The 24,663-nt window shown below is 39.0% G+C and overlaps 1 protein-coding gene across 1 annotated transcript; it reads left to right on the plus strand.

Annotated features, from left to right (window-relative positions):
- The first annotated feature begins 3,281 nt into the window (after positions 1-3,281).
- On the plus strand, positions 3,282-23,121 carry CNDP1 (carnosine dipeptidase 1). The gene is given in 15 exon segments (XM_051812754.1): positions 3,282-3,330; positions 5,795-5,966; positions 7,214-7,310; positions 10,810-10,917; positions 11,781-11,924; positions 13,201-13,240; positions 13,243-13,362; positions 14,412-14,500; positions 17,122-17,322; positions 18,942-19,026; positions 19,566-19,726; positions 21,083-21,247; positions 21,437-21,578; positions 21,974-22,121; positions 22,995-23,121. Coding segments are annotated over 12 exon segments (1,500 nt in total). The 5' UTR covers positions 3,282-3,330; positions 5,795-5,966; positions 7,214-7,310; positions 10,810-10,818; the 3' UTR covers positions 23,101-23,121.
- Positions 23,122-24,663: the final 1,542 nt, after the last annotated feature.

The raw sequence follows: 24,663 nt of genomic DNA on the forward strand, positions 1-24,663 counted from the left end.
TGCCATTGTCTTTGGTCCCAGTTTTCTTGTGCTAAATTACCTGCGTGTATGGTTGTGTATGCTCCTCAGGTAGCTTTTTGTTGTGGGAATCTACTTGCCCAGCCAGTTTCCCTGTAGGAATCAACATGAAAACAAATTATCCTCAACTCTATAGCCTTAATGAGGGAAGGCACCATGGGAAAGTAAGGGGACATCAGAATATGGCTTTTTCGTTCCTTTTCTGTAATATAAGATATTGGCTTGTGGCATAAGAAATAAATTAAAAAAAATCTAAACAAAAAGAATGTATTCTGATAAGGAGGCATAGCAAAAGACACAGGTAATTGTGGGTTTTCCACATGGATAAAGAAGAAGTGAAAAAAATACTGGGTCTAAATTTTCAGTGTTTCTTTATGGGCAGTTTCTATGTAATTGCATGCCATGGATTCAGATTTACAGTTGAACTGGATCTTAAAGGTCTTTTCTGACCTAAATGATTCTGTCATTAAAGGCACCATCAGCTGTACCATTGACTATGTCTTTCCAGCATATAAGAAACAACGAATACAATGTGGTACAAATAACTGAGAAACAAAAGCAATCATTGTGTCAGACTGGTGTGGTTTGTGCTTAAGGGTCAGATTTTGAAAACCTGGTTAGGCTGCCTTCCTGCTACTAGGGAGGGCTTCGGATGATGATCAGTTTGGAATGAGCCTTGGAGGGGAACTTGGAGCCCTGCAGTGGGGAGCAGTGCCTGTAGCAATGTATCAGATATGGGTCCATGCTATCAGGAGGCTCTGCAAGCCAAGGCAGCGAGCTGAGGGCTGTCCTAATGCTCAACTAGGCAGGGTATGCAAAGCCCAGCACCTTCTCTCAGAGGTAGGTGATAATAACCTTGTATTTAGGGGCCTGATCAGGAAACTCTTATTAAAAATGGATGAAACTAAGGCCAGTGATAGTGTTGCTCATCTGCAGCGCGAAGAGTCTTGTTGCTCAAGCATGCATCCAGGCAATGTATATCCAAGATGCAATTCCTTCCCCAGTCTTCCCATTTCCTATCTTGTAGGAAAGGGTGCATAGATTGCTGCAAATGGGGAGAAGATACTTTTCTACCTGGCCAAGCTGTGCTCCTGTTGAAGACTGGCTTCCAGGAAGGAACATGTGGTGAAACTGTTTCTCTAACAGCTGTTTGTGCATTTGATCTTTCATAGCTGATGACCTAAATGCATTTTTAAATATTATCATGGGATTTCCCCTGTTTCTCTATTTTAGTTCACAGGAGAACTTAATTCCCTCTGAAGTGCAGTGAGTGAGGGAATACAAACTTTATGCATCTTCATGACTTATCTCAAATATTTAACCCAAAACTTCATAATTTAAAGAAGGATTTAGACAGTTGGAGTGTGGGATTAATGGCTTATATCCAAACCAGTGATTTGCAGAACTGTCATTTTCTTAGACGTTAAGAGCTACCAAAAAAAAAAAAAATAGTTCTAAATGTTTGGTTTCCTATAATAATAAAAATGAAAAGCCATCATTGCCTTTTAAGTCATGTCAAGGCACATGCTACAGTTCTGTTGAAAGACCTTAGAATACATGAGAAACTTCTCAGCTCGAAAACACTGTAACAAAGAGAGCAAAAATACTTGTCTGTAGGGAAAGTATTTTAAGTCTAAACCCTTATAACATAGATAGGGAACTATTTTCCAAACAAATTGTAATCAGGTTTATAGCAGCTCAATCGGAGAGCCTGATCCAGTACTTGTGGATCCATCTCAGCTGTTAGTAGGCTCAGTGCCTATGTGCAGGTGTTTAATTAAGATGTCCAGATAGAAACTAGTTTTCTAACCAAAGGCGCCAGTCTTGTAATTATCTGTCTTTCTGTTTTTGTGGAGTCGCTATCACATTTTCCACAAAACTTTCACCACATGCAGAGCCTCAGTTCAATGGGCATCTGCTCTGGGCTCTTGAAGCAGGTGCTTTACCCTTGTTATAGTCAGTGGCACTTTGATAGGAGAGATGAGCTATGAAATATCTCACACTCCTCCCTAAGGAGGTCACTATCACAAAGACTTCGCAATGGTAACATCTGTTGGCATGAGATGCAACACTATTGCGAGTGTATATATATATATATTCATATATATGTATAAACAGCGGGTTCTTTCATTTTTAAGCTATTTAAAAGCAACTTGTATTCGTCAAGAGAAGAACCTATCTGCTTGCTTTGGCCTTCTCCCAAATACACTTCAATGACAGGAGGACTGCAACGGAAAAGCCTTTCTTCAGAGGCTGCAGCTCTGAGACACCCAGCTCAGATGCAGAAGCCAGCGAAGTGTCAAACTGAGTTAACTTTGTAGTACTCCAGACACGTGCCTTGAAGGACACCATGCATACCACCACCTCAGCGACTCATGCCCTGCCTCTGCCAATTCCTGGACCTCACAGAAAGTTGGGAGGAGGCAGTATGAAGAGCTGCATAAACAAAGTACTGCATGGTTAGTGTCAGCTTCACCCTGTGAACTCAAAAAGTCAGTCTCTGATGGGCCTGGGAATAACTATGAGTTATCAACTGGATAAAAACCTCACCTGCAAGGAGAGCATTAATCACCCTAAGGGAACACTGATGCTATCTCGCTGAGCAAAGCCACCTACAGGATATCAAGATGGGAATAACCTCTTGCCGTTGTTTCAGTGTGATTAATATCTGAAGATGTTTTTGCTTATTCATTAACCAAAATGAATTTACAATGTTGCTCTTGGAAAAATAAGATAGTCTCCTATCCTAGCACTTAGGGCAGTGTACTGGAAAAGGTACTGGACAAGAACTTGTTTGTTTCTCTTACCACTTAAAGCCTGCGTGCTTGGAGCTCTGGGTACAGGGAGCTTGCTTCATGAGCCACCATGTGGTGACAAGGCTCCATGTTACTGTTCTTCCTTTACAGAGTATCTCAAATCTTTTTGGCCCTGCTCCTGGAAGGTGCTGAGCATCATTGCTCCATAAAGAGGACTGGCCTTTGTGAAGAACTGTGAGATCTCTTGCCTGGATAAGGAGACCTTTTCTAAACCAATCTCCTTCCACTGACATACCCAGGTGTGATTATTGACATTCAGGTAACAACTACTGATTCAGGGTCTTGGGGGTCTTTGTCTCTCTATCAGCACAATCTCACTTCACTGCCTTACAAGCTCTTGCAGTTGGTCATATTGCTTAACTTGTGGTCCCAGGTTCTGGCATCAGCTGTGATTATTTTGAAAGACGGTGCCTGGGAAATACTCTTCCAACTGTGGTGTGAAGTGGGAAGGAGTGAAGAGGCGAAAGGGCTTGCTGCTGCTGGACGGGGAGCGGAGGTAGAAATACCTGCAGGGGAGAGAGATTTGGGGAATTGTGAGAAAGGGCCCCTCTATTCCACATTAATACTTTGAAGATACAGTGGTAAGTTACATTAAGGCAGCATATTGAGAAATGACAGCAAGCTGCAAGAATAACAAGGTGCCACTGATTATGACATTACAATATCATACCCACTTTTCTGCAATACACCTTCAAGAAAAGAAAAATAGCTGGCTTGAGCTAGAGGTAGTTGCTTATAGAGTGACAGGTAGCATTGAAAACAATCATGTAATTTATCTGTCAGTGAAATATTGCTCCTAACAGCACATTTCTTACATATTTGCTCACTCAAACTTTAGATTGTAATTACTTAAGATACCTTTTTAATTAAGGTAACAATTAAAATGTGCTAATTCTGCTGAAGTGTCAATGAAATGAAGTTGCTCTTGTTTGTACCATCACTTTGTAACCAGCTGAGGGCACTACCCTGATGAAGTAATAGAAACACAAAGTAGGAGACCATCTCTGTCCTAGATAGCTTAAATTTTCAAAGCAAAAGAGAAACAAAGACAGGGATGCTTTTTTTAATCCCTCTATCCTATTTTTAGTTCTGCTCTTATTTTCTTTTAATCAATCTATTTCCTCCTCCTTAAACACTTTTTGTATTCCAAAGAGTTGTCCATACCAACACTCAGCCTAACTATTTGAGTTTCTTCTTTAATTTCTTGTAGTTAATAAGCTACCATCAAAGGGTGTTTTTTTTAAGGAGATAAACCTGCCTGCATTTAAAAATGCTTTGAAACAATGTTGGCAATGTTTATGATACTCCATAAATGGAATAATGACTACAAAAAAAATAAATCTCTTATATTGTGGACCCTAAACCTTGTCCCAAATTATAAGTTATAAAATAAGGGACAATTAGCAATGAAATAATAAGCTACAAGGTAATAATAGCTTTTTTTCTTTTTCCACAATAGTATACTTCCTCAGTAGTATTAAGTGATAAATAAACAAATAGTTGAATGACTGTATTTAGTAGACCTATTTTTAATCTCACTTGCACTATTGTAGTTCAGGAATAACTCCAGTGTGAAATATTTAAAGTTAGGATAGATGAAGCCAGGATTCATGTAAAAATAGAATTATTTTATATAAATATAAATAAACATTTAATTTCCCCTCAACTTTAGCATTACATTTGCAAAAAAGAGTTTTTACACACTGATCAAATGAAGAACAAGTACTTAAAAGAAGGAAAGGTCTTTTTAGGGCTCCAAGACAGGACCTGGATCTGCCTTTGAAAACTGATGCTTATTACTGAATTTGACCATGGCAATAGCAGTTCTTTCAAAATGGACAGAGGACCCTAAGGATAGAAACTTGTGTGCAGATGCAAGCACCTAAAATTTGTTACAAGTTCAGCAGCCTTCTGGTGTGAGAGAACCGGCAGCAAGAAGATGGTGAGGCTATCTACATGTAAGTCAGTACAAGGCAAGTACAAGTATTGTACATCCCACAGTTCCTTCCAAAGAACCTTTTTACCATGAAAAGAGCAAGAGGCAACACAGCTGTCTTTCCAAGAAGAATCTTTTCATACCAGCGTTTATCTGATTGCAAACAAATATGCAGAAAATTTTCTTTGGTAAATAGTGAATTACTCTTCTACAGTGGGTACAAAGAGCAGTACTACTTCCTGGGAGAAGGAAGTATTCTTTCTTTTCCAGTTTTCAAGTCAAAGCAAAATTCATCTCTTTTCTCTAAGTCCTCCAAAATGCTACTGTAAAGCAGCAACACTAATCAGCAATGCTGAAGTGCTTTCTGGCAGTGGGATTCCTGCTGGGATATTGCACTTCCAGGGAGAAAAGGAGGAGGAAAAGGAGAATGGAAAATTTCTCATGGCTTGATGTGTTAGTGATTTGGCCATCCTACTTGGATTATTATATGATAGAGAAGCAGAAATGACCATCTAAACCAAAAATTAATCTTTAACTTAAAACTATCCCTTCGTTAACTGCAGAACTTTTCAGTGAACTGAGATAAAAAGTCCAGTTCTGCAGCTGGAAGAGGAGATCCTTACAGTTCAGGCTCTCATCAGTAGCAATAAAGGCAGCTCCAAAACAAGAGCACAAAGAGATAGGGACTTCTGTGTTACGCGTTGTCTGTATTACAGCAAAGCAGAACTAATAAGCAGGGTTGGCTTGAACAAGGGCATGGCTAGTCATTACCATTCTGCAAAACACCCTTAATGTGACTTATATTGCAACAGTTTAACTTGTTTACTAAGTTTAACAGCTTACTTCCAACTGCTGGAAGTAGCGGTGGGTGTTGCAGTGTCACCTACCAGGAAGTGCCAGATCTTACCTATGCTTCCCACCAAACATTTTCATTGCTGTTACACAGTTTATTGAATTTGATATTATTTCTTTAATCATCTTCAAATGCAGTCAGCACTGTGATCTGCTGTTCATTCCCCTGCAGGTGTTTGGATCTCTGCAGCTCCTGGTCATTACAACAACAGTGTCAGCAAGTGGTCAGGACTGGACTCGAGAACTGTCACATGAAGAGTTATCATCCTGCTCCTCCTCCTCCAAGGGTCTCACCTAGTCAGCTAGAGAGGCGACTAAGGTTTGATTGCCTGCTTCCACCAAAGGTATGCCACCTATCAATGAATGTTGTTAAAGGAAGTTAAATAACCCCATTCTCTGTTATCTTCCTTGACATGATTGCTCAGAGGGAATGTTCCTTTCAATGGAGTAATTGATTTGGTAAATTAATCCCTACTGCTGTACACATCCTTATTTCCTTTCATGTCAAATGTTCTTTATGTTATTTGCAAACTGGGTGAATTCTGACTTTGTTTTCCTCTATGCTGGTTGCAAAACATTCAGTTTTCATTGGCACCCCTGTCCCTGCACACACCTGAAGTGCTGCATCCCAGGGAGAAAAGCCCATGAAGCACACACTTCAGGAGTGACAAGGAGGGCATCAAAGCACATTCAGGAGCTGCTTCTCACATGTTTATACATTCAGTTGATATTTTATCAAAGAGTCATCCTAGTTAAAAAATCAACTTGGATTTCTTGTTAAATGACTGCCCAAGAACACTAAGTTTTCTTTTAACAGTGCTTAACGGGATGAGAGGAAGTGAGATACAAAATGTTCTTACTACTAAGGAATGAAGGAAGAGAAAGTGCATGACTGACTGCCATACATTATTTCTAGAAATAAGCATACTACATTTTTCTATGAAGCAGCTACTGCTCCTTAAAATGACATCAAATAAAATACAATTGAAACTGAACACTGAAGTCTTTGTTTGACGTTCCCTGCACTCCTGGCTTTATTATCCTTTCAAATAATTTTTCCCCTCCTCATAACACTGAGCTGTTTTAGCCTTGCCTGAAATCTTTCTACAGCTTTATTAAACTGACTCTCTTTTCCACATAAGCTTTTCCAGTTGCTATCCAAATGCTTTTGAGCAGCATTGTCTGTGTATTACTAGTGCATTACCATGAAGTTCCACCAGCTACTCCCCTCCCTCCCTCAAGTACAGCAAAATGTAGCTGCTACCTCATTTCTTGTTTGAATTGTTAATAATTTGTGCACTCTGCTAATCTGTAAGTTTGTCCTCATATTCATTTTCCAAATTTTGCCACTGTTCATACTTACTTTCAATTATGAAAGAGACTATATTTGTGATATTCTATAAGCTTTTCTTGAAGTTTGTCTGTTGCAAAAATATCATAGAATAATTTAAAATATCCCTAAAATATTTTATTTGTTTGCTTTATTTTTTTTTCCTTCACGGCATTTTAGTTTCCTTGTTTTATTTTCTTAAACTGTTAGATGCTAATGAAACATGATGAAGACATTTGTCTCTTGTCTGCATCTTTCCAGGTCATTTGCACGTAACCAAGATAAAAAGAAAAAGATACCATCACCACTGCATATGTCCCCTGTATTAGCAGCCATTTTGTGATTCTGATATTAAAAGGTACATGTTTATTCAAGTCACCATAAGGTGACAACTACATATATATATGTATATATATATATATATACACTCATTCTTTTTAGAGTGGAAATGCATAGAATTCAGCAAAATTGAATATTTTATTAGAAAGAAGTAAAATCATATTGACTGGAGACACTGATACTTAAACCCATTGCATGACTTTGGTTACTCTAGCAGTAATCTGTTCTGACCTGTGCTATGATGCTCCTTGTTCAACTGTGGCATAACCAAAATGTCTACTTTGTACATAACTGAACCTGGAGAAGCCTGTCTAGTTTTCTACAGTAGGGTTAAATGAGTGTGCATTCAGTGGCCTCTGTTGCAAATGTTTTCCAAATTGAGGTTTGGAAATGGAAAGGTATAAAGGATAAGTGAAATATTTGTGAAACTGAGGCATCCAGAAGGCTTTGTGGTAAATGAAGATAATGGCCCTGAAGTCTCTCTAGACGAAAACCTGATTAAATCCCTCACATTCTGGGATCTCTTGACTTGCCTGTTTGCAATGCCCATGGCAAAACTAGGTTTCATCCCATTTTTGGATCAGTGACCACACTGTACAATGCCCGTTCCTATCACTCTCTTCTGGAGGCGCGATACCTTGCACTTTTTTGGAGACCTTCACAAATGCATCTGTCGGGGTCCCATCCTCTCCTCAGCTTGTGTGGGAACCAGCTCCCCTCTGCAAGATGCAGCTCACAGGTGGAATACACTCTATCTGTCAAAAGGGCCAATGTGAAGATAACTTTGCTCTCTTGGAACCCACTTCTGGCTAAAGTGAGATTGAGTAACATCACACATTGTGTGGCCCCCCAAAAGCACACAGCAACAAAAAGAGAAGCAAACATAAATGGTCAGGTTTTACTTAATATTGATCAAGGAACCTTGGGCCCCTTTCAGACATGACCTGCAGTGTTTCGGCTCAGGTATCTTCCCAGGCACTGCCCGAGCAAGTGCCAGCATCTTGTCTGTGTCAGGGAAACTCAGTTCATCAGGGACCAGTCAGCACCATCCCAGTGTGGGACTCCTGGTCCTCTCTCCTCCATCCTGTGCAGCCTGGGAAGTTCTCCTGACCATTTCTGTGATCTTGCTCTGACTTCCTATTGTCCTCTGTAAAATGGATAGTTGCCAAATATTTGCAGCCACTTGCACAGTCCAAGGCTGGAAGAAATAGCCAGACTGGGGTGTTTAAGTCTGGGGTGCTTGTTGCAGAACTGTTGTTAAGCCTAACCCACAGAAATTCAATCCAGAAATGACTATAATCTAAGCTATAAAAACCTCATCCTCCACCACATCTTTGTTGCTAAATCCCAGAAGCTGCTTTGTCTCTTTGGAAATGTCCTGATTTTTTTTCCATGCTGCCTCAAAAATTCCTGTAATAATCCCTTTTGCTTTAGGTCAAATTGCTGCTGCTGTGACTGGTGATGATAATATCTGAAGGGGGTTGTTGATTAGATCCACCTCTTGGAGGTAGTGTTTACCTTTTAATGGAGAAAACAATGTGAGAAGAAAATGGTACTTTGACCATCACTTAAGATGGGGTTTCTTTTCCTCAGCATGTATTAGTATTTAAAAAATAGTTCTACATTTAAATAATATGCCTACATTTAATCTCTTCATCTTAAAAATTACACCCAAATTTAGATTTTCTTCTCTCATCTCCACAGCAGTGCTTTGCAGCTTCACTCTCCTGCAAAATCAGCATTTGATCACTTTAAATACCAGTGTTTCCAATTTCAGGAAATGGACACTGGGGATAACATCTACTGTTACAGGCCTTCTCAAAGCTTTACTTCATAAAGTGAAGTAAACCTTGCAACCTTGCTTCTAAGGGAAGGTTGGAAAATGGGGCCCATCCTTCATACAGCCAGGATCTCCAGCCCAAATGAACAATGTTTCCCTCATCTTGTTCATCATGCTTGGGTTTTCAATCTTTCTTCTCTGTCAGAGAAACATAATTGAAATTATTAATATTACCATAGGCTATCACCTTAGTGATGCATCGAAGTTAAGGAATTATGGATGGACTTGGAACTACACATTTTGTTACCAGTATAGAATATTTTTAGAATAAAAGTGTTAGGTTTTGACCTTGGAGTCCATCCAATCACAGCCCAATACAGCAGCTATTCTGAATTTAGCCCAACCAAGCATCTAACATTCAAGTATTACTCTACCAATTTAAGAACTACAGCAACAACTTCAAGGACACATGGAGGGGAAATTGCAGGAATGAAGAAAAACACACTTTAAAATCTTATTTTTTTAAATCTTTACTTACCTTGTCAGAAACAAGATGACAGAGAGGTTTGCAAGTACTAAATGCCTTCTGCACTTATCAAGTGTTTCAGTATTGACACTGTTCTCACTCAAACACAAAAGCTATTTTTTCAGTATCAGGCTTGTTCTCCCTTATTCATGTAAAATATGAAATGTGTGTTAGTTCATTCATTTTTCTCCCTCCCTCTGGCAGCCAGGAGGGCCAATCATGTCCTGGGGTGCATCAGACAAAACATCACCAGCTGATCGAGGGAGGGGATTGTCCTGCTCTGCTCTGCACTGGTGCAGCCTCACCTTGATTATACTATGCAGTTTTGGGCACCACAATATAAGAAAGATATTAAGTTCTTAGAGAGTGTCCAAAGGAGGGCAGCAAGGATGGTGAAGGGCCTTGAGGGGAAGCCACAGGAGGAGCAGCTGAGGTTACTTGGTCTGTTGAGCCTGGAGAAGAGGAGAGCGAGGAGAGACCTCATTGCAGTCTACAACTTCCTTGTGAGGGAAAATGGAAGGCCAGGCACTGATCTCTTCTCTCTGGTGATCAGTCACCCAAGGGAATGGCCTGAAGTTCTGTCAGGGGAGGTTTAGGCTGAATATCAGGAAAATGTTCTTCACCCAGAGAGTGGTTGGGCACTGGAGCAGGCTCCCCGGGGAAGTGGTCACAGCACCAAGCCTGTCTGAGTTCAGGAACCGTCTGGACAATGCTCTCAGGCACATGGTGTGATTCTTGGAGTTATCCTGTGAAGGGCCAGGAATTTAACTCCATGATCCTTGTGGGTCCCTTCCAACTCAGGATGTTCTATGATTCTGGAAATGAAGAAAGAGAGATGAGTCCCCTGGGCTGTTGGTGTTGCGTGCAAGTCTTCCCAGAACATTCAACTTGACATTTGTGCATTGAAAACTGATGCAACAAATGTTTCTTTAGAAAATATTTCCCCTAATTTACTTATAATGTAGAAACTGTAAAGCTGCTCACTCTTTGGTCGTTTTTTCAATTTTTCATTTCAGCAACTTGACTATGAGTCAATTGAAGGTTTTATGTGAAAAAAATATTGCAGGTACCCTTTCTCCTGGATTGAAGAGATTAAATGAGACTTAAATAGGATCAGCACTTTGTAATTGTCTATGCTTTCTAGCACTGAAAAGAAGTGCATGATGTCTGTAACATATTGAATTTTATCCTAAACTTTCAGATAGCATTCAGCTCACCCCTATGTTGCTCACTAAGGCAGTAATGTCCTCCTCATCCACTTCAGCTCTGGAGATAGAGATCTTCCAGTACATTGATGCACATCAAAGTGATTTCATTGAGGTAGGAACTATATTGCCATGAAATGGTGAGTACAGAGCTGGTACCCCAGAGGTCTGTGATCTATGTTCTGGAGAAGTGTTTGTCACTAAGGTAGTGAGCAGCATTCCAGGTCTGGCATCAAGAGTGCAACATGCACTTCACAAAGCAAGGCTGCAAGGGGATGGACTGTGCTGGGGACCCTAGTGGTGAAAGAGGGGTTTGCATGGACTTCCACAAAAGAGGTGGTTGTGGGCATCCTTTGAGCTGGTGCAGAGAGAGGCTCCACTAAGCAAAAACGCACCAGCATGGTAGATGCAAGCCAGATAGGATGCTTGCTCTCTTGCTTTACATCAGAACTGATTGTTGTAGGTTTGCTCTTGACGAGGAGAGAAGTCTTGGTCCCATGCTGGTTTGTGCTTTCATTTTTGTCAGCCTGCTGGGAAAAGGCAGAAACATAATTAGTCCAGTCAGTATCAGTTATGCTTTAAAGCTACGAGCACTTCTGAATCCTTACGAGGGCCACTAAGGTAGCTCGTATACAATGCAATTCCTACAATGTAAACTAGTCAGCATCTACCTCCTCTTCCACTGGATTTTAAATCCATGGTTGATGATGTGAATGCCTAAGGGTGAGCACCCTCCCCCTTTAGAAAATCGGGAATCTGATGATGTGAATGCCTTAGCGTGAGCACTCTCCCCGTTTAGAAAATCAGGAATCCCAACCCTGGGGAAACATATAAGCAATTAATCTTTATTCTGAAACCTTAGAGCATCTACAACATTGCTGTGATGATACAGAAAGGAAACCATGTGAGATTTCAGATATCAAGGGCAAGACACTATAACATTCTGGGTCTTCTAACTGCATTTTTCTTCCTGTGCAGAATCTTAAGGAATGGGTGGCTGTGGAAAGCGATTCTGTTCAACCAGATCTGAGGAAAGAAGTAGTACGAATGATGGCGTTGGCAGCAGACAGACTTGCAGCACTGGGAACCACTGTCAATTTAGTAAACCTGGGGTCACATCAGGTGCTTGTCTGATTCTTGGATTTAAATCATCATATTTGCATGTGGTCTACCTATTGCATTCAGTGCTATGTATATGTATGTTATGGTATTAAGACATTTTTGGTAGCTAGCTATCAATTTATCGATAGTCCTGTACCTACATGATATCTGCAGAAGTCAGTCCCTCCCCAGACTGTCTGAGAACATATTTGGGAACCACACAGACAATCCAAATGCAAATAGATGTTCTCTGCAGCAGGGAGTTTGATACTTTTAAATGGAGGGAAGCAGTTTGCAAAAGTAAAAGGACTGAGTTTTTTACCAGAGCTTGTTTTCACATTTTTCTCAGTAGTGAAGTGTGGGCATTAATCCATCATTCATTACCGAAGTGTCTATATGAGAGAGGCAGCTTTTGCAAGGAAAATATTGTCAGACAGAAAGGGTTATCTGTCTAAAGTATCATCTTTGGGTTTAGGAGCTTCCGGCACATGATGCAAGCTATTTTCTTAATGGTTGTTGGAAAGCAAAAATTAATCTCTGAGAAATCTTTGTCTTTAATTTACTTACCTTACTGTAGCTGGGGGCTCTTTTCTGCCCTGGGCAGACATTTCTACTCTAACAGGAATTCAAAAGTTCAATAATAGTGATTCCCTTTTCCTTTTTCTGAGGCTTCTGGGGAGGATTCTGAGAGTCTTAGCTCAAGGACCTTATAGTACAGCAACACTTTCCTATTTCAGGTTATGTAGTTTGATAGTTTTAAAGAAAGCAACTGGGCCATAAGGAACTCTGTTGTGCACAGAGGTACATTACAGGATTAGTTTAGAGCCTTAACCTGTTTTCAAATCAGTCTGACATAGCTGCTGCTGCTTCCTGCCAGCAACACTTCATTTTGTTTCTGTATTTGAGGCTATAGGCATCCTGCTCTCTGTCTGTGCTGAAATCAAACCCCAAATTAATTTGTATGGCTTTTGACTATTTCAGTGTCACAACAGACTCTACAGCACACATTCATCTCTGTCTTCTCCAGCGCTGGGAAGTAAGAATTTAGTAAGAAGGGCATTTTTGACAATAAAATGTTAGAAGAGCTTCATAAAGTCCTTGCAGAACCTAAACAGGTGGGGAAAAAAAAAATCTTAGTTTCTCTGAATAGGTTAGAGAAGGATTCAGTCAAATTTGTGCACTTAATGGAATCAAAGCCAATTGAGTATGTAGAAGTATTTTCAATACTGAGATTTCCAGGGCTTTTTGTACATTTATTTTCAAAGGGTTTTTTTTTTCCTTCATTGCTTACCCCCAGTTGCCTGATGGCCAGGACCTCCCACTGCCTCCTGTGATTCTTGGGAACTGGGGAAGGATCCACAAAACCCCACCATATGTTTCTATGGTCATGTAGATGTGCAGCCTGCCAAAAAGGAATATGGCTGGAACACTGACCCTTACACACTGACTGAAATCGATGGTGTGTACATAATCTTAAGTTTTTTATCATTATTTGAATGCATGACTGAGATTCTGAGTGGGAGCGGGTGTCCTGTATATTTAACCAAAGCATGAGGAATTCTCCAGTGGAAATCTTGCCTAATATTTGGTGTGGAGGAGCCTCGGGACATTAAAGCTGCTTTATAGTGTGTTCAATAGAAAATCCATTTCTGCTTAAAAATTCTTGTTGGATTTTTGCATCAACCATTATCCTCCCTCACACCTCCTGCTCTTGCTTCATGCCACTTTAGTACTTCCACCTGCCACACCGGAGCTAAAGAGCATTGGTGGTGGAAGAACATGTGCTTCCCTTTCCCCGCCTTTAATGTAATCATCCTTCCACTGCAGTCAGCTGACTGAAGGAATAAAAATGACAAGGTCAGCAGATAAGTAAGACCTCAGAAATCCTGATTCCCAGGCCTATGCTATAAACATTAAGTCACCCTTTCTTATCAGCTGGGACCAATTCCAAACAGCGTTACTGGAGTAATTCTCCTGCCACCAGTGTACATTCAGTGTATCCAGTGGGGACTGCTACAGAAGTTTCTCAGTGTACGTGAAACTGAAATCTGTCCCTGTGTATAACTGTACGGTTGAGAAAGAAGTTTCATACCTAGATTTGTAGCTTCATACTTCTGCCATGGCATTTATCTGTAGGGATTTTGCTGCTTGTTACCTGGTTTGGCTGATGTGTCTAGAAGTTGCATACTGTGCAAACTCTTCGGGCATGTCTGGTGTGAGCAAACAGTTTCCGAGGAAAAAAGTCAAGCTCAAAAATTGGCAGGCAACAGAAATCACAGTATGATGTAAATAAAAGTAAGGAAATGAAAAAAAAGTGCACCAGTCCATTGGGAAGCACCTGAACACTCATCACCATATATAAAATGAGTCAATGAAATCCTGAATCTTTCGACACTTCACTTTGCTTCACTTCACCTCACTTCACACATCACTACAGCTTCTGTGGCAACTGGAATTTTCTGATTACATCGAAGTAATGCTTAAAAACATTCCTCCTTTCTTTTTAAGGTAACCTCTATGGGCGTGGAGCAACAGACAATAAGGGACCTGTCTTAGCTTGGATAAATGCCGTGGAAACATTTAGAGCCTTGAAACTAGTAGGTATTAATGAGGACTCCATTATTATTGTTAATTATTATTATTATTTATTTTTATTTGTTATTACTATTTATTATATCTCTGGAGGTATGTATTTGCATTCCTGTGAGTTAGACAATACATCTTTGACCCAACAGAGTACACACATTTTGAAATATTAGCTTATTTCTACTGCAACATTTAGGCAACTGGTTTCACTCCAGTAAGAATTTTTCCTTAAGCATTTCTATTTTGAACAATCTGTATGCAATGTAAATACAGTATTGCTGCCATTGCCCTGTGGAGGAAAATCCATGGGGAAGCATTCAACATGTACTGCATACATTACACAGCTTTGATACCCTAGTCTCTTGAGAGCTTTTAAAATGGTAAAATCACAGATATCACAGAATGTTCATGAAGACTCCTCTCTGCTGTTACATTCTGCTGATCCTTGGTTTTGTCTGCCTACAAGATACCTTCACTTTATGTGTCTGTATGAAGAGAATAATTATCTAAAAATGCTCTTACATAAGGGGCTGTTATGTCATCAGTGGATTAATCAAAGGAAATGCTTTGAGTGGGCGCATTAACCAAGTACCAATACAATCACTCAGAGACTGACATATCCTAAGGACAAACATTTGCCTGTATTATTACAATGACCAATATGGTCATCTTCAAATCATTTAATAATTTTGGGATACTTGTATCCCCAATACAAAGCTAAACCAATATATATTTTAAACTAATAACTTGGTTAACTTGCATCCTTTAAGGTGAATTTGCACTACATGTTCTTTTAGAGTGCTGAGGAACAGTTTTGTGCTGAGGAACAGTTTTGTGCCATTTTTATGATTTTGTGGCACAAATTGGCATTAAGTCTTGGTTTTTTTTAAAGTCCTCTTGCAAGGTTCTGGAAAGCACATTTTTCTTGCATCTATAGTACTGACTAGACTTCAGTGTCTGTTAAGTGCTAGCAAACACACATGTTATTTGCCCAAAGAGTAGTTGTTGTAAGTAGATATGGTTGTGGGTCTGACTTTATGCATCTTTCCAGTTTTTCAAATCACTATGTAGCTATTTTGACATTTTAACAAGCAAGCAAAAAGAAATCTTTGTCTTTTGAAGCCTTTCTAGAGAACACCACAGGCCATTAAACAATATTCATGAACAGCTTGTTTCTAAAATTTTTGTGGCTGGTCAATGAACCATCAGTGACACAAGTTCATTTAATTTTACACATTTGTTCTTGCCTTTAATCTGAGCATTGAATCAAAAGACAAAACATCTTAAAACCTGTAATGAGAAAGTGAATTGTAAGAGGAAACTAAGTTGAAATTCATATCCCCTACGGATGTGTCAGCGTTTCCAACTCCCACTATTCCATAATAAAGGTTCTCCTAATTACTCTTGGAAATGCATCCTTATCAACCAGCAGGCATGCAAATTCATGAATGCTAAAAGGACAGTTGTAGTAGAATCAGTGGCAACATTCTTATCACCATGTAAATCTGGTGATAGACGACCTGCCCCAGAAAAAGGGGGGAGGGGGTAACCCAGGTTCTTATCAATAATTCCCTTGGAGTGGATTAGAGTGAAACGACACTGAATAATCAGTGTTTGAAAACATATATAAGTAGGGTTCATTTTAAACATATATAGGTTCATTTTAACAATTTTGTTTGAACAGGTATGTTAGCATTTTGGGTGTTATCATCTATATCATCTATAACAATATGGCATAGGGATAACTTCTGGGGGGGAAAATGCATAAGGGAGAAAAAGGAAAGACAAGATAAGGGTAAGGGAGAGTAAGGGAAAGAAAAGCTGAGAGTGGAAAGATGTGTTAGTCACCGCCCACGGGGGCTGGCGATGAAACTCGGTAGTTGCAGCTTCCATGTCTGTCAGTTGAAGTGGTGGCCTTGATCCGTTAGGGATGAAGGAGGGAAGCCCCCACACTCAAAGAAGTTATGAGTTATTATATCCATGGTTAGTGTCACGGGCCATGTCACAAGCCTCCAACATCTCCTGGGCCTGTGAAAAGTTCCTGTGTGGGGCCTCGTAAAAGGGTTTTTCCCACCTTTTAAGATTGGCAGAGGGGGGGATGGGCTTTGATGGGCCATCAGAGATATAATGCAAAAGTCCTGCAGAAGCCTGCAAAAGTCCCTTGGCAAACCTAGAATACATAAATCATTAACGGTTTCAGTCTCTGCCAGCTGGGAAAATCACAGTTCCTGCATGGGCAGTAAGAGTGGAAATACAAGAGGCAGGAAGTATTCTGTGAAAACGCAACTGTTATTACACAGTTAGAATTTCCAAAGCCATTAGAGTATTGAATAGCCCTGAGAGAAAACCCAGTGAAACATTCCAGAAAATTTTCTGAAAAAAACATACAAAAAAGATATCACTCTCCTTCAAAACCAAAAAGTAGATACAAACATGAGGAAAAGAACAAGTTTTTCTGGGAACCTATAAGTGTCTATCACTGGATGTTCTACTGAAGCAAGATATATATCCTACATCCTTCTTTTCTTAACACAATGTTACATCAAGCCAGTCTGCTCCTATTTTAAAGCTTATTTTTTTGATTTTTGAAAACGCTTTTTTTCTCACCCAGACTTTTCTAATATTAATTTAGGCTATGCCAGTGAACTTCAGGTTTGTAATTGAAGGCATGGAAGAAGCAGGGTCCTTGGGGCTAGAAAACTTACTTGAAGAAGAAAACCAGCGCTTTTTCTCTGATGTTGATTACTTTGTAATTTTGGACAACCTCTGGCTCAGCAACAAGAAGCCTGCCCTTACATATGGGAGTCGGGGAAATGCCTGCTTCTTTGTGGAGGTAAAGGACACAGGTTCATTTGAACTGAGCCTCTGACAGGGAGCAGTGATGTAGCCATAATTACATCTACGTGCAGAGAACGACTGAGGGAAAGCTTAATATTTACAATTACAGAGCTTTCTTCTGCATCCCTTTTGGCTTCTACAGATTTCCCCCCTCATTTCAGTTCAATTAGCCTTATTTACTTCCATTAACTTCTCTTCAATCATCATTTCTCCACTTACCTATCTCCCCTTGATCCCTTTCCTATTCCATTACTCTCCTGCCACTCTTCCACTCTCTTCTCATCCTCCTCTCTGCACATCAACTCTGTTCTCTTGCAGCATCATCTGTACACACACCCCCTCCAACTCTCTACAAAACCATTTCTTCTGCTGCTCTGCCCTTTTGCAGTAGATACTGCTTAGTGCAATGAATCTGCCTAAAGGAACTCAGTTTATTTGGATGTTTGGGTTTAAAAGCCACATAAGATTTTTGTAAGCATTGACAGGAGTGAATAAAAGTGCACTGTAGCCAACATGCTATATTTAGCAGCCAACGTGAGCTACTGTAAAATGATGAGCAGAAATTTCTCATCTGGAAATGCTTCCTGATGAAGCATAAAAGGAATTCAGAGAGAAGATTACAGAATTCGAGAACTAAAGGAAAATCTGCACTAACCTTTATGCCTGAAAAAGAATGAATTTTTTTTTTTTTACAAAAAGAGCCTTGGCAGCCTTGATTCAATTCTTCTAAATCTTGGTTAAGAAAAATGATGCTATTAGAACATCAAAAATGATCTCTGCCTGCTACTAGACAGTTGGCTGTAATGAGGTTTTGAGAAAAATAAACAAGTTTGTTGCAGGAAAATATTTTATGATAAACTCAAGTATGAAAATGTGTCTGGAAAAAACTCATTTAATAACCCAAATGCCTCTATTCTAAAGCCATATGATTAAAGAGACCTATAAATTTTTATTTGTTGCAATTTGAAATTAAGGTTGGACATATATTCTTAATATAAAACAATTAAGATACATTCTTGCCTTTGTTATGAAGATTTTGCATTGAATAAAAAGGATAGACACCTTGAAGAATTTATTCTCCAACGTTAGAAACAGTAATATGCAACTGTTTCACTTATGATGTATTTAATCTTACTGAAGCAAAAGAGGGAATAGAGGGGAATCCTTATGGTTGGGTACTGGAACGGACTCCCCAGAGAAGTGGCAACAGCATCAAGCCTGACAGAGTTCAAGAAGCATTTGGATGATACTCTCAGGCCCATGGTGTGACTCTTGGGGATGGTCCTGGGCAGGGCTAAGGGTTGGACTTGATGATCCTTGTGGGTCCTTCCAACTCAGCATAATCTGTCATTCTGTGAAATGTGTAAGTGCTATAGACAGTTGAATTTCTCTCTCTAGTGGTTGACAACAGAGCCCCATTTCTCTTCACCAAAGTGTATTGTTCCTGACATGATGTTTTCCATGTTTTCCATTTAATAAATAGAAACAAATAATCATTTCTATTCATTTGTGGTCTCACTTAAAAAACTGAAACCACCAGTCTCTGTGGACAACAAACACTCACAGAAGAATAAGGTGACGAGTGTTTATGTGTAACCAGTGTTTTTGGTACAGGTTGAATGTGGCAGCAAGGACCTTCACTCTGGAACTTTTGGAGGCATCATTCATGAACCGCTGATGGATCTGATAGCTCTGCTGGGTAATAACACACACCACTGCTTGGGAGTAACTGGGAAGCAGTGGCTAAGGATCAGCCTAACAAAGATCAGTACCATGTTTAATTGATCTGAATAAGGCAAATCTAATTGAAGGAAGATTTCCAAACCTCGACATACCTATGGTGACAGCAGCTGAGGAAGGGAACATCCTCAGTAAGGGCAGGACTTCAAACATGTTAAGCTGATGTCAGTCATGTGTCAATTAAGAACATTCAAGGATTGCTGGCAAGTTTAATGCATACACATATAACAAAACCTGGCTTTTTAATGATGATTAGTGTCTCGGGATGATGTTTTCATGTCAGAAGCTGGGCTGACATACCACACACTACACACAAACAGCAGCTCAGTAGTTTTCTTAATAAATATGAAAATATATCAAGTTTGATGGATGCAAACAGTTGTTAGTTGTTGGGTTTACTAATTTGGTAAAGAGCTAGGTAGAAGCAAAAAGGTGTTACTGTTGCCAAGTGGAAGAAATAGGTTCCATTTGTACTGATATCTCTATCTCATTTTGTAGACAGCCTTGTGGATCCCACAGGTCGTATTCAGATCCCTGGAATCTATGACAGCGTTGCTGCCCTGAGAGAGGAGGAGAGGAAATTATACAAATCGATTGAATTTGATCTAGAGGAGCATAAAAATAATAGTGGTGTGAAAAAATTCATCTTTGGCACCAAGGTAACAAAAAATCTGTATAAATACTCGGCAGAAAGAATTTAAATCGCTCATTTATGTATAAAGCCAAACCGAAAGATATTTTCAGTCAATGGCAAACTCAGAATAAAATAAAGTAGCACTGAGAAGTAAAAGGTAAATAAAATTAGTCTGCTGAAGATATAAGGCACTCCATCTGGGGAAAGTGACATGAAAGATGAATAATCAATGAAAAGGAATAATGCAAAACTAACAGTATTGCTCTCCCTTCATTGCCTACCCCTTCTCTCCCGTCAAGCCTAACCAGCCAAACAAAATAAGCATAAAATGTCTGTATTTAGGTTACATAGTAGGAAAGAAGTTGTATCCAGCTCTGAAAAACAGGATGCAGCTTTAGGTAGATATGTTTTGCGTGGGTTTTATTTGTTTAACACAGATGTTGATGTCTGCCAAAAAAAGCATCCAAAGCTATAAGCCTCTCCTTACCAGCAAATTAAAAATTATATTCTAAATAAAAACCAGTAGGTAAAGGCTGGCTTTGAAACATCTCTCTGCACAAGAGGGGGAGCTGGGGGAAAGGAGTGATACATTTTTTTATCACTGATATAATTATACTGCTATAAGATGTACTAACGTGGATGCTTTTATTTCCATGAAAAAGCTTCCATGCTAGCTAAAGCTAGACTGTAATAATCAGTAATACAAAAGTATAATGTAACTACACCATCTGAGTTTTGATACTTTACCTATATGAGGATGAAGTGGTGCAAATTTTATGTGTAGATAAAGATCTAATCTCAAAACAGGAGTAGAAGGAAAGCAGCAGCACCTTGAGGTTCTGCATGAAGACCAGTTGATAATTCATATATTTCTCTTATCTTCCTTAGAATAATAATTTTCTTTCCCCTCTCCATCTTATCCAGAAAAACTTGGTTACTGAAAATTATCATCTTACCTATTGTATTATTTAATGTTCATTAGTAGAATTTCTTCACTGATATCATCTAGGAGAGGTCTGGCTGAACAGTTTTTCCCATGATTAGTTCTGGGATAAACAAACAGTCAGATCAGAACTTGTTCTGATTCTACTTTGCACTAGAAAAATTTACTATCAAGACACTTTAAGATAATGCTCCATTTCTCTAATTTGGCATGAAAAATTGTTATCATCCAAATCTTTCTATGACTCAAAGTAGTAGTATTTTTTTTAATGAAAATATATGTGCATGGGTTTAAATTAAAAATCAAACATCTTTAAAATACAGAGGTCTCCAAATACAAATTTTAGGATGGTAAAAGCTTGTTTCTTCACATTAGTTTATATAAATTGTGAATGGCTCAGTGTAATCCCTTATATTTTCAAAAAAAATTTTTTTGAAGGAAGAAATACTTCTACACCTGTGGCGTTACCCTTCTCTCTCTATTCATGGGATTGAAGGAGCTTTTCATGAACCAGGAATTAAAATGGTCATTCCAGCAAAAGTAATTGGCAAATTCTCAATTCATCAGGTCCCCCACATGGACCTTTTGGTTGTGAAACAACAGGTAAGAGACAAACCTTTTCTTTGGTCTCTCTTGTGTAAACTAAATCCCTCTTAGCACCTCACAAATTTTGACTTGCAGTAAACTAAATGTTTCTAGCACTGATTTGTTTCCAAGAGAAGTGGGAATGTGGGTATAAGCTTGAGTTTGAAGAAGATGAAAGCTTCTGAGTGCAAAGTGTTTTCTCTGCAGGTGGTGGAACACTTGAAGGCTGTCTTTTCCAACAGGAACAGTCCAAACAAACTGAAAGAATCTATGCCTTTGGGTTCAAAGCCCTGGCTTGCTGATGTTAATGATCTATCATATAAAGCAGCAAGAAGGGCAATAAAAACAGGTGTGTTCCTTCTTTTTTTTTTCACTTCCTAATGTGTCTGCAGGTGTGCAGGGGAGTTTCCTCATCAACAGAGAAAAAGAGGTTTCCCAATTCAGTGCTACAGCCGCTTACCCCTATAATCTCATTGATTTTGATAGAACAAGTCAGCAACATTTTCACACCTTGCTAAACTGGGGCATGTTTAATAGGAGTAGCCAAAAGACGTCATTTACTTATTTTTGTGCTGATAGGAAACCAGAGGTTTGTAGAGTACAGCTAATTTGTGAAACCAGTTGGCTACACACCATTTCTACTTAGAAGCTCTTAGTATCAGCTATCTGCTTAAATATATGGTAACAGAAAAAAAGCACTTTGATTTCATTTAATCATTAATTCTTTCTTCCCATGTATTTCAGTTTTTGGAGAAGACCCAGATTTTATTCGTGATGGTTCAACAATTCCTGTGGCCAGAATGTTCCAGACCATTACGCAGAAAAGTGTGATGATGCTTCCAATTGGAGCAGCTGACGATGGGGAGCACTCTCAGAATGAGAAAATAAGCAGGTGTCTTTTATTTGTCTGTTTGTGTTGCTAGAGAAGGGAGAAGAACTGAAGTCCCTTGGTACCCATGAATGACCATGGCTGGATGGGAAGCTTTGCTGTGCATTTGACAGTCCAAAACTCCTGTCTCCAGCAAACTTTTCGCTATGTTAAGTAGAAAGCAAAATTCCCAATCTGTCGTATACTGCTATATACTTTTCATTGACTGTCTACACAGTCTTCAAATACATCACACTGGCAATTTTCATTTCACTGGCAATGAAACTTGCCTCTAGTCTGAAAGATGGTGATGTGGATGGGCACTCTTCTGTCACAGCATCCATTTTGAAGCATGTGAGTTGTAGATATGCAGGCTCATGGCTAAGTAAAAATTTTGATGGTTTTCTGTATAAATGGCTATAAAGATGTATCTAAATTTCAGGGACCAAAACTAGTGTAATTATATAAAACATAGCTTAAAGTGGCACAAATAGCCACTGCTCATTCTTCGAGGCACCATGGTAAGACACTATTCAACATGTTGCCTGAACACTTGTGCAGCTTCCAAGTCTGTTCATGCTGAACTGCAGAAACTGGAGAATACTACAGTAATTCTCAAATTGCTTTCTGTTTCCCCTCATTACAGCTTCAACACTTATGGCTACAGAAAATAGTAATTTGGGGATGTAACACTGGAAAAATTTTCAGAAGTGACTCCTTCAGAGGAGTACCAAATCGAAGGATGTCCAGCATTTCTGTGCACTGGGTCCTTTTTTGGGGTTACCAATCTTGCAAATTCCTCTGAAGAATCTGAAAACTTCACTAGATTATGTTGCTAATTCTAAGAGCAGAACAGCCTGACAGGACTTACATTGTCTTTTTTTTCCTTCTTCACAGACACAACTATATTAAGGGAACCAAATTGTTTGCAGCCTTTTTCCTGGAGATATCAAAGCTACATCGGCACTTACATGAAACTTCCCACACAGAGACTAACAACTGATAGAGCATCACAAGAAAATCAGCAAAGCACTTTTTTAGTCCTAAACTTTCTAACTTCCTGATCTGGAAAAACATAAATCACATATTCAGTGGGTAAGAATTGGTGGGAAAAAAATAAAAGCCTTGCTATTACTTGACATACTTCTAAATGGCATGCATCTGTGATATGGTCAATCAAGTGATCTTATCCCTAATCCTATAAAATAGGGTTAGGGATAATCCATTTTTGCTGAATGGAAGATGTTATCTTTTAGTTTCAAAATTCAGGACAAAGGGAATTTTTACATCTGTTTTATTAAAATTATTTCTGTTTTATTAAAATTATTTTGTAGTATCACCATCTTCATGTTGCCTAGCTCATATTCCAGTTTCTGAATATAAGCATTACAAAACTCTGTAGCTTCCTCCTAATTATATACAAAATTTCATTTATGTAATTCTTTGAAGAAAGATCCACTACCCAATTAATCTCTTCCCTGTCCTTCACAGAAGGTTTTAAATAGGAAATGCAATAGAATCAGTTTGTTGAATTTGATATGAAGACTTGCCTATTAATATCTATTTATGTGTATAATCACTGAGGTCAATAAAACTGCAGTAGTAAATAAACATTTCCAGGTCTGGATTCTGCCTTTCTTTAAATCCAAATCTCCTCTTACTGTGCTGTGAGCGGTTTTAAGAATCACTAAATAACGTTTCCTTCATGGATTTTCTTTTTGTACGGTAGAAAAAAGTTTTCGTAATCATCTGTTCTGGCCAAAGTCTATCCTCAAAAGGGTGTTTTTTCACCCAATTAGCAACTGTTTGTTGTTAATTACTTTCAAAGCATCAGTTTACATTGATGATCAAACCAAATGCAAATTATATATTTTGAAATGGAAACACTACCTGAGAGCTCTGTTTGCTGTTTAGGCAAAACATCCAGCACAAAGCACTCAATTCAAATCTAGATTTTTTTAACTTTAAAATGTGATTTTTACTCTAATGTAGTTAATTCACACACAACCAAACCAACTGAACTAGTTGTGTTATCTCTCTGTTAAAAAAATGACATTAAATTACAGAAAGTAGTTGGGATCTTTCCTTTCTCTCCTGCTACCTCCTTGCAAAAACCCTCAAGAATAAAGATGGGGATGTGTAATCTACAGAAGAGAATATTGTACTGCATATAACTTATATGAATAGATAATGTGGGAAGTTATTAGGACAAAAGCCTTGGCTGAATTAAAAAACATAAATAAATAAGCTTCTGATTTTCAGTAGGTCCCATAAAATTCCTAGGAGAAGTGCATAAAAGTAGCTGGCCTTTTAAGACATCTGGGAACAGTTATAATCCAGGCTGCTTAGGTTTCAAATCACATTCTCAATAAACACCCATTTTCAGACCTACGTGGGGCTGTGAGACTCACAGTTCAGCTGTAAGAGCTGATTATGGATGCTGGCTGCTGGCCGTGTTCAAGGGGAAGAGAAGGACTCTGCTCAGTCTCCTACTCGTGTTGGCACTGCAGACTGCATAACCGCAGTGTAACTTTTCATCCTCATGTCAAGAGAGATGACTCCAAGA

This window comes from Manacus candei, unplaced genomic scaffold (genome assembly GCF_025592945.1).
Source record: "Manacus candei isolate 608988 ecotype Guabito, Panama unplaced genomic scaffold, ASM2559294v1 h1tg000088l, whole genome shotgun sequence".
Taxonomy (NCBI): domain Eukaryota; kingdom Metazoa; phylum Chordata; class Aves; order Passeriformes; family Pipridae; genus Manacus; species Manacus candei.